At 40.4% G+C, this 11120-nt stretch overlaps 1 protein-coding gene across 1 annotated transcript; it reads left to right on the top strand.

The window, feature by feature from the left end:
* The first annotated feature begins 7200 nt into the window (after window positions 1–7200).
* kcnj13 (potassium inwardly rectifying channel subfamily J member 13) lies at window positions 7201–11120 on the top strand. Its single transcript, XM_085371132.1, has 2 exons — window positions 7201–7717; window positions 10546–11120. Exons 1-2 carry the CDS (start codon window positions 7201–7203, stop codon window positions 11118–11120), a joined length of 1092 nt encoding a protein of 363 aa, XP_085227258.1.

Raw genomic sequence — 11120 nt, 5'->3', positions numbered from 1 at the left:
TACTATCAAAAAGAAAGGAGATGGAATTTGAGGTGCCACAGTTGAAGATGGTCAGATCTGGGAATGACCAGAATGAACCTGATTCAAAATGGGTATATCAGAGGGACAGCTCAGATCGAGTGCACTAGAGACAAAGCTAGAAAGGTTGAGGTAGTTTGGATATGTTCCAGGACACAATTGTGGATACAAGGCAGCAGGAAAAGAGGAAAAAATAGAGAGGATTCAGGGATATGCTCAAGAAGGATATAAAGAGTCAGCCTTTGCTGATGCACTGAGCATTTCTCCTTCTCTCACCCCTTCTCACAACTCTGCATTTAATTATGAGTTATTAGTCTCTGGCTCTCTTCCACAGCATGTCTTTTATCTCTCAACTTACCCCCGACTTGTTGTAGCAGAATGCTGCCCCTTCTTGTGCCTGGTTCTGCCAGTTTCTTCCTGTTAAAAGCGAGTTTTTCCTTGCTCAAACGGGGTTGTATGTTCATTCAAATAACTATCTGAATGAACAAAAAAATAATTATGGAAAAAATTTCCATGTTGTTAAATTTTGTTATTTTAGCATTATGCAATTCTGTCATTCCAACCTAATGTACTTGACTTAGAACAACTTAATGAATTAATGACGAACCAACCTTTTCACTGCAGTTGAGTCCAGCTTAATTTTACTGAATTGATCCAACCCATGCAAATTACATTACTCCAACAAAAATACTTAATGCTAATAGATAGCCATTTAGTTTTCAACAAAGTCAAAGTCTGATTAACAACTTGTCATGCACACCTTTTTTTCTTACGATTTAATGAATTTAGGACATAGCTGTCACACCATCCATCCTTTTCCGTTTCTCCTTATCAGGTCGCAAGGGGTGGCAGGAGTCTATTCTACCTGTCATACGGTGAGAGGCGGGGTATACCCTGGGCAGGTCCCCAGTCTATGGCTGTATCCCAATTCAGGGTCTGCAGCCTTAAAGTATGCAGCCTTAACGGTCCACAAGGGCCGCGTACTCAAAGACTGCTAAGGCCGGAAGTGCGAGGCTTGTGTAATGGGAGGGTCTAGCCTCCGTCGCGCTGCCCAGGTTGCCTAGCAACCATGATACTAACAGCTGGAAATGTTTCATACAGCTTTGTTTGACAGAAACGAAGGAGAAAATCTTTTGTTCATTTGTTTGTTTGTTTCTACATGAGCTCATTGTAAGATTAAGGTCAGCTATTGAACGGCGTATATTTTAAAGTAAAGGCTTTAAGTTAGTACAAACGTCATTAATGTCACATAACTTTGCCGACATGTGGCCAACAGTAATGTTTTAATGTTCTTCGTTATTGAACATTTGCACATAAATAAGCGACATAATATTCAGTACTTACTTTTAAAAGTTTACTCTTCGGGCGCCCCTCATCTGCCGTTTTTTTTCGGCAAAATTATCCACACCCACCGCTGCGCTATGCATTCTGGGATATGTTGGGCCACGAAGTCTACACTGCCACGTCCTTAAAATTCAGGGAAATGAAGGACGCATTTGAGGGCCGCATTTCGAGCAGCCTTCGAATTGGGACAGCCTTCGTCTCGTCGCTGTGATGTAATCGCCCTTAAAATGCGGCCTTTAAGGCTGCAGACCCTGAATTGGGATACAGCCACAGGGAGACAGACAACTATTCACACACTCACATTCACACCTGTGGGCAATTTAGAGTCACTAACTGCATGTACGGAAAGAGACACAACCACAGGGAGAACATGCAAACTCCACACAGAAAGGCCCTGGCCAGTTTGTGGATTCGAACTCTTCCTCTGAGGTAGCAGTGCTTTCACTGAACCAACGAGCTGTCACTCCATACTAAAAAAAAAAAAAAAAAGTAGAAAAGCTTTGATTACAAGGCTTCATACAGAATTTTCTTTACGTTTTTGTCTTTGCAGAAGATTGCAGTAAATTTAATTACGGAAGGCCCAAACCTAAACATTTACTTCCAGGATCACATTATCAGAAGGGCAGCCACTTTGTAGTCAACAGATATAATTTATTTGAGCATCTACTGTATGTTTTTTTTATTTTTTTTTATTACAGAGTACTCTGCACCACCATCATCAAAACACCAAATGAGGGAAGAATAGTGCTAATTCCTCCATTAAGAGTTGAGATATAGAAAATCAATTCAAAACATATTTATACATAATTAAGTTACCATAAAATTAATAGATATATAAGCAAAACGTATATTCACAAACAGATATTACAGATACTGGGACATATATGCATATACCTATATGCCCCCCAGCAGAAAACTCAATTTTTCACAGCTGCAGAACATCAGCTAGCACTAAGCAGTTCTTTGAATGAACTGTGACAAGGTGTTGTTCTTTCCCCCTTCCCCCATCTTCTGTCTTCCGGGAACACTAATAGGCTCCATGCAGAGTAATGTGACCAACTGAATCATCCTCACCCCAGAGCTGGAAGCTGCAGATCAGAGGAGCTGTGCTCAGTCCCACTCCCACACTGAAAAACTTCTCTGGAGTGACACTTTCTGCTAAGGATTTCTTGGATAGTAAACCTCATCTTCCAAGGATCTAACAGCACAGTCTCTCTATTTGCTTCAGCCACTTTTCCCACTTGTCAGACCTCAGATCAGCTCTAAGGTGAAAAGGTCATAGGGCCCAGGTGTAGCCCTGACTACAGTAATAGGTAAGTAAAACCTTATGCATGTGATGCTGACAGACTTGAAACACTGCTACATGGATAGTGAGCAATTAGTTATCAGCTGATCAACCTCATCAGTCCTGCGGAACCTTTGAAGTGCCCTTATTTTAATCTAACTTGTTGACTTTGTAATAAAAAACAGGATTGGTCGGGTAACATCAGTGAAATTTGTGGGCTCTGATAATTGTAATAGATGTAGTAGACTAATGATTGCTACAGTGATGTAGATGATCACTCATCTCATATTTGTATTTAGACTTGCTTGTTCAAATACAAGAAGTGAACAGCTGCAGCCTGATTGTTATATAAACCTAGGTGCACCCCACTGAGCTGGCAATAAGCACTTATTTCCACTAACTAGTCTACTTCCTTTTACATTAACAAAGATACGAAAAAGACTTTTGAGGCACTATCAGGCAAAATTTCTGTTACTTAGAGTAAATAACTTCCATTAGTTAAAGTAAGTAAAGCAGTTACACAAAGTGTTCATCATACATCATCGTACAAAAACGAGGCTGTAGTATAAATAACAGACATCTCTATGAGGTCAGAAAAACTGAACTCATACAGACTGCATACTGCATTAAACAGCAGTATTTACAAAGTACATTAATGACCTTTACAGAGATAGCTTCATCTAGTGTTTTTACAAACATGATACTACAGCTGCTATGTATAAAATATTCAAGGTAGAGTCTGTTTTGAAAGTTTGGTGGTTCACAGGCAAACTGCATCTGCCAGTCTGTGTCTGTAGTTCTTACAAATTTGTTTTTAAGTGAACACAATGCCCTATGAATAACAGTGTGGAGAAATGGAGAAAAAAACATATCTGCAACATCATAATCACCTAAATTAAGTTATTTAAAATATTTTGCATATAAATACATACAATATATATAAGTACAAAACTGACTTCAGCTGTGGGCCTTATATTTCGTCTCCTAAATGTCTAGAGGAATTCTCTTTTTGACAGAAACATTAACTTTGACAACTGACCATAAATTCTAACATTGAATTCATTCTCAAGTCTAAGTTACCAACTTAGAAAACAGAAAAAAACGCAAACAGAATTATGACCATAAATCACTGATTATTCAACATCATAGCATAAAATGAGTAAGAGACATTGTGGCAGTATTGCACTCGGAGCAGTGACACTAAGCTTTGGTGCCTACCTATTGAATTCTTTCAATTTACTTCATGAACTCTGACTCTAATTTTGCTGTTGGACTAATTGATGGATGCATATAAGATTCTAATACTTAATATTAATATTTTTCTTTTTCAAAATATTCAAGAACCAAGTATTCACATTTTTTAACACCAGAAAAATGTGAAAAGAGACACTTTCATATGTAAATCATTTTATCATGTTTACTTCTACGTTGCTTCTACCATTCCACGCCTTGATTTAGTTCTTATGAAGCAGGCAACTGGCTTTTGGGGATACAGTTGTATATGGCATAGATCTACCATTTTGGCAATATAGAACTTTCCATAGATTTGTGGTTAGGGATTTTTAGGTGGTTCATCTATAATTTATAACATCTCTGACTAAACAAACGATATAGAACACTACTACTTAGCTACTTATTTGCTAGACAGGATAGAGCCAGCATACTCGTTTGGAACTGCTCTTAGTCTTTATACTAAGCTAGGTTAACTACATGCTGACTCCAGATCTGTACTGAACACACAGAAATGTGACTGATACTTATGTTTTGCCTCAGTTCTGCTTTTTCCAATGGCTCACGTGATCACAAGCTGATCCAGTGACAGCTTACAGACTGAAATTACAAGGAAAATACAAGGAAACAAGCACATGGCTCTCATGTAAATGCTTGGCTTCATTTAATCAGACTGATGTTTCCCCAGCAGCCGAAGACAAACTACAAAATGATCAGCAGTCGATTCACCACTCCACTTATTACCTCAATTTGTCAGTAACTGACAACCCACACCATATATTTATTTTCCTCTTTGTGTTTTAAATAGTTATGAAATGTATGAGAGAATTAAGTATTTAAATATTTTTGCATTATCTTTTTGATGTGTTTATGTGTAAAAGGGAGTTGCTTAATAAATGCGTAAAAGGGTGGTAAATGTATATTGTAACTGGTGAACAAGACAAGTGGAGAGCCATGTAGTGCAGTAAGTTTAAAGCTCCCTGCAGATGAAAGATGCATTCCTACTCTGCATGTTGCTGTGTTCCTCAGACAGATTCCCAGCTGGGACCTGCTCTAATCTCCTGGCAACAATATTGACATAGAAATAGAAACTCTGGAGAGGACAGGACTAGCTCTCTGCCTGTGAGGATTGCCTGCAAATATATCTGCTATAGTTAATATTAATCACAAAGTTGTGCATTATTGCATTAAAGACAGACAGACAGAAAGTTAGATGTTCTTTCTTCCCACCATTCTGGTACAAGTAAATCATTTGCCAGAAAACATCTAAAAGAGTCTTCTTGTTTCCAGACAGAAAAGTCTTATGCCTACTCTGGCAAACCAGTGGTTTAAATTGTTATAAACCCTCTGTATTTCCATTCCAAGTTGTGAAACAGAGTTGATATTGTCCCTGAGTTGTGACATTGTAAAAATGCCTTACCAGTTTGTTTAGCAGCTGACTCTCTGCATCTGTAGCTGCATCTCAGGTGGTTCCTGTAGTCTGCCATCTTATGTTTGTTCATACTCATGTACCAACTTTAGGCAGTCCTTTCCTAAACCCTTTGGTTCAGGTATGTGAATGACACCTGGGAGAAAATCAGGACGTGCCACAATTCAATAATCACATTAACTTAATAGACAAACACCAGAGAGGATATGAAAGGAGTTAGACTGTGAAAATTCCATCATTAATGGGAAACATTTGAAAGTGTACAGTAGACACTGACTTTTTTTAAACCAGTGTATCCAGATCCTAGTAGCACTTTTCTACTCTGCCTGAGTACTCAGAGCAGTTTATACAACTTGGCTCATTCACCCATTCATACAAGCACTTCTTCTATGCTGAAGTTCTTTCTATCTAGCATTCACACACATTTATACTCCAGTGCATGCAGACAGCAGAGGATAAGTTGGGGTTAGTATCTTGCCCAAGGATATTTGACTTGCAGATTGGAGCAGCCTGGAATCAAACCACTAACCTTCCGATTAGTAGACAATCAATATTTAAGATTTGATTCTTATCACTTATCCACTGGAGAACACACTACGTGTCATAAGGATGCCACAACAGATAGTGAACACCATCCAAACAGACACAGCTGCCAAGGAAGCAGAACAACAACATCTCAAAAAGGCCCTGAGTAAATGTAGTTATCCAAGCTGGAGATTTGTCAAAGCTGGGAAGACACCTTAAGAATGCTTCAAGCAATCCAGGAGAGAAGGACAATCGCCTCCTAAGCAGTCTTTTGTGATTCCTTATGTGTCAGGAGTAACAGAACATCTGAGACGTATTTTCTCTGTCTGCCTAAACACACTACACCAAAATTGGTCCACCTTAAGAACTGGGTCTCCGGTAAAAACAGAGTAATAGTGTACAGGTTTAAGTACCAGGAGGATTGTTGTGAATTATACATGGGGGAAAACAAACAAACTCCACCTAAGTGGACGGCACAACTGTCCTGAAGTTTATTTACACCTGGTTCTAGTTTCGGTACTATTTATAAGGCAGGCGAAACCTGAACTCAGCTGAGACTGAAGAAGTCACTTGCACACTTCCTGGGATCTCACTGATAGGTTTATTTTGTTTTTTCAGTTTAATGATAGCTTGCCACACTTGCATCAAGTGAGAGTTCCAGTGAAAATGTATTTGACACACAAACAGACAGATAGATAGATAGATAGATAGATAGATAGATAGATAGATAGATAGATAGATAGATAGATAGATAGATAGATAGATAGATAGATAGATAGATAGATAGATAGATAGATAGATAGATAGATAGATAGATAGATAGATAGATAGATAGATAGATAGATAGATAGATTTAGCATTTGGTTAGCTTAGCATAACTAAAAGAATCCACCAACTTACAGGCAGCAGTGCATCAAGACCTTTTTTCAACTAAATTCTAATTACAGTTATAATCTTTAGATAGTAGGAACTGCTCTCTGTGCTCATTTACTGGAGAAAAGAGACAGGAGTGAATAACCTGAACTTATTGTCCTTTTAACCAAGCTGAAATTATTCAGCAAAATGATGCGATTCAAAACAGCAGTCACAAGAAGTATGTAGAGAGAAAACAGGAACTTGAGAAGCTATTGCGAGCTCTCTAATAATTTACCCACAGATCACAAAGCCCCCATCCCCACCTCTTTTCCATACATGGGCAAATTTCATACCACAGTGTGACTAACTTCTAGCTCTTTTTTTTCTTTACATCTATTTTTGTATGGGAAAAATGCTGATAAAAGTTGTATGGATAATTACTGATCATCTATGTTAGTCAGCTCCCCTGTTATTTCATTTCAGGATCATCATCACCTTCACTTTGCCCATAAGCATGACAACCAAATCGAACAGCAGTGTTCTGGGTGGCAAGGCTTCCTCATCACCTCTCCTGTCCGCTCCACCTCACCAGCGTCTGATCACCAAAGATGGACACTGTGCACTTCGCCCCACTGTGTGTTCTTCGGGCTCATGGCATGAGACTTTACGCAGAGCCTGGCTGTTGGCCCTGCAGGATGTGTGGGGATTGTTGGTGAGTCTGCGCTGGAGATGGGTCCTCCTGGCCTTCTGCACCTCCTTCCTGGCCCACTGGCTGTTGTTTGCCTGTCTGTGGTACTTGCTGGCACACCTAAATGGGGACCTTGCTGTGCAGGATCATGATGCGCCCCCACAGGGGCATGTGCTCTGTGTAAAGCACATTACAAGCTTCACTGCTGCATTTTCCTTCTCCCTGGAGACTCAGCTAACCATCGGCTATGGCACTATGTTCCCCAGTGGAGACTGCCCCAGTGCTATAGCACTGTTGGCTGTACAGATGCTGCTTGGGCTCATGCTGGAAGCATTTATCACAGGTACATCTCTCCATCAAAACATCAATTATTCTAAGACAATTCTCAGTCTTAAGTTTAATTTACTATTTGGGAAACATAACAGAAAATAACTACCACACTGAGTTGACATTTACATATTCACAATAGAAGGTGTTTTAGTGGTAGCCCAAAGTCTAAAGGAAAACGTGTAAATCATACTAAATGAATCATACTATCATTTCTTTGTGAAATTGCTCATGTTGACATTTTTCTCATAGGCTGGAACCTTTCACAGCAGACTTTGTGAATCTGGGCAAGAGACAAAATACACCCCAGACAGGTTGCCAGTCTCAGTCAGTGCTTAAATCAAACCAGTAATCTCCAAAACACCTATCCACATCCTAATCATAAACATTTGAAGTGGAAAACTAGATCTTATGGCACAACAAAAGATCTAAAGATTAATTAAACAAATATCTTATAATACAACATGTTACAAGATCTGTTTCATTAATCCTGAGATAAGAAAAAAAGCTATAGGATTCCAACCTCATGAGGCAGAACAGAGATTGCAGTTTTAAAGCTTCTGAGGCTAAAAAAATGTGACACCTGCTGGAATACTCCAGGTATTGCACTTCCAGAGATAAATCCCATGAATATATTTCTAGGTAGCCAGAAAATTAGATATGTAATATTGTTGACTTCATCCCATAGAAATGCTATTCTATCTTGGACACTGGCATCTTTTGTCTGAACCTTTTTCAAGCTTTATTCAAACATTACGCTGCTCCTCACAAAAATTCACAGATCAAACCACACTTTACTTTACCGATGTGTGAGTGTTACCAGGTCCAACCCAGTAACACTGCTCCAACTTTTCATTGAAAAATGACCAGTTTACCATTAATAAATGAACCAAAAGCAGTGCACAGTGTAAGAGGCTTAAGAAATAGTCATATATTTTAAGTTATTCTCCTGTGATTTGAGACACATTTAGTACAGTAATGTAAAAATAGGGCACTTTAAGAATACAGTTGTGCTTCTAACATTTTAAAAGATATTTTGAAGTTTAAACATCATTCTTTGGTCTAAAATTGTTTCCACTATCATGATCACTGCCTTTGCTATATAGAAATCAGAAATGTGCATTTATCTGATGACAATGCACACCATCAGAACAAGTGAGGAAAGTAATGATGTTTATCCAAGTGCTTGTATTTTACTTTTAGTCTTTCCATTGTCTATTACCTTTTGTTTCTGTTTTACTACTGAAAAAAAAGCAGAAATATTATATGTTTTTCAAAAGTCTAAACATTTTCTATCAGACATACAATTCCCCAATTTCTATATGAACTTGCTGTAGTTGTCTGCCTCTCCATACAGTTAGGACCATAACATTTTGGACATTACATATTTTTACATTTTTGCTTCTTCAGCCTAACGGTTCCCTTCACCATCTGGTTCGGGGGTTACCACCACGGCAGGCACCAACCACCTTGTGGCCACAGCTCAGTGCAGCAGTTTCAGCAATTGAGGTGCTGAGTGCATTTGGACTCACTGTCGAAGCTCTGCTGGAGGTGGGAGTTGAAGGACTGGGACAGGTGTTCCCTGTGAACCCTCACTATAGGTTTAGGCACACCAGATCTGTCCAGCATCCTGCCCTGCCACCTGATCCAACTCACCACCAGGTGGTGATCAGTTGACACTTCAGCACCTCTCTTTACCGAGTGTCCAGAACATAAGGCCACACATCTGATGATATGATTACAAAATTAATCATCAACATGTTGCTTAGAGAGTCCTGGTGCCAAGTGCACTTATGGACACCTGTATGTTCAAACATGGTGTTTGTTATGGACAAACTGTGGTTTGTACAGAAGTCCAGTAACACAACACCACTTTGTTTCAGATATGGCAGGTCATTCCTGCCACTCACGCCCCTCCAGATCTCACTGTCATTGCCCACATGAGCGTTGGAGTCTCCCAGTAGGACGACAGAGCCCCCAGATAGAGCACACCCTCAAGCACCCTGTCCAGGGACTCCAAGAAGGCCGTCATTCTTATAAGAACAGACGATACACATTAACTCAGGCTCGTTCCCCACCAGAGAGGTGACATTCCATGTTCCAGTTGCTAGTCTTGGTAGCCTGGGATTGGTCTCTGACCTTGGCCTCTACCTAGCACACATTGCACCCGAGCCCTGCAGCGCAATGTGGGGATGGTATGCCTACAGGAAGGTGGGCCCATGTTTATTTTTTGGGCTGTGCCCAAATGAGCTCCATGGACTAAGGCCCGGCCATCAGACGCTCGCCCTCGGACACCCTCCCCGGGGCTGGCTCCAGGGCAGGGTCTTGGTTAACCCTATCCTGCACAGGGTAAATGGTTCCCTCAATCTTCTGCTCATAGGGTTTTTTTTAATTGGTCTTTGTCTGGTCCATCACCCAGGACCAATTTTCATTGGGAGACCCTACCAGGGGACAAAAAGCCTCAGACAACATAGCCCCTGGTATCCCTGGGACACAAAAACCCCTCCACCATAATAAGGTAGCGATTTGTGGAGAGGTTTAAAGCATTTAGCAAAAGTATTACATTAGGTGTTTAGGAATTATAATCCTTTTTATATGCAGAGGTTTAAAATAATTTCATAATAATTTGAGAAAAAGTTTTCAGCTTAATGGCACTTCATGTTTTCATGTTCTTTGGTCATATGCTGCAACCATTACTATTAACTACTCATTTTGTGGGGGGTTTTCCATGATGCTTGAGAAAAATATTTCCTGTGCTATGGTTTAGTACAAAGAAACATTACTAAAAAATGTGATTAACTGGCTAAAAAAACAACATGAACAAGACTTCGTCTTAACTTTCAGGTGCATTTGTAGCCAAGATTGCCCGCCCCCAGAAGCGAGCAGGAGCCATACAATTCAGCCACCAGGCAGTGGTGGGCCAACACCTGGGTCAGACGTGCCTCATGCTTCGAGTCACCAATCTGCTGCAGCGGCCTCTGGTGGATGTAAAGGTGAGTGCTGTGCTATACGAGGAGCATGAAGGCCAAGCTCTGCACCAGACTTCATTGGACTTCTATTTGGACCATTTGGGCCAGCAGCCATGCCCCTTCTTCATTTTCCCACTCACCTTTTACCACCCCCTGGACCGTCGGAGCCCCCTCTATCCTGTCCTGTGTGAGGGTTCATCAACCCACTTTGAGTTAGTTGTCTTCCTATCAGCCTTGCAGGAGGGAACTGGCGACACTTGCCAGAAGAGGACCTCTTATCTGCGCCAAGAAATCCAGTTTGACCGCCGCTTTGTCCCTGCTTTGGGTTTGGATGCCTGTGGAAGGTACACAGTGAGCAACCAGCACTTTGATACAGCCCATTCAAAAGAGCCTATGAACAAGGACTGTGTGGTGCAGATCAACGGTGATGGAAATGAGAGGATGGAGTAA

The sequence above is a fragment of the Diplotaxodon limnothrissa genome, linkage group LG14 (genome assembly GCF_057381915.1).
Source record: "Diplotaxodon limnothrissa isolate DT_005_m linkage group LG14, D_limnothrissa_male_GT1.1, whole genome shotgun sequence".
In the NCBI taxonomy this organism is placed as follows: domain Eukaryota; kingdom Metazoa; phylum Chordata; class Actinopteri; order Cichliformes; family Cichlidae; genus Diplotaxodon; species Diplotaxodon limnothrissa.
Note: the sequence above shows the minus strand (reverse complement) of the source record. Positions and strands in the feature narration are given on the sequence as shown.

What these genes read in the sequence shown, in the direction of transcription:
- kcnj13 (XM_085371132.1), top strand. Translation starts at nt 7,201, where the DNA reads ATGACAACCAAATCGAACAGCAGTGTTCTGGGTGGCAAGGCTTCCTCA. An exon ending in GCTGGAAGCATTTATCACAG is followed by an intron (nt 7,718 to 10,545) that starts GTACATCTCTCC and finishes CTTAACTTTCAG; the next exon opens with GTGCATTTGTAGCCAAGATT.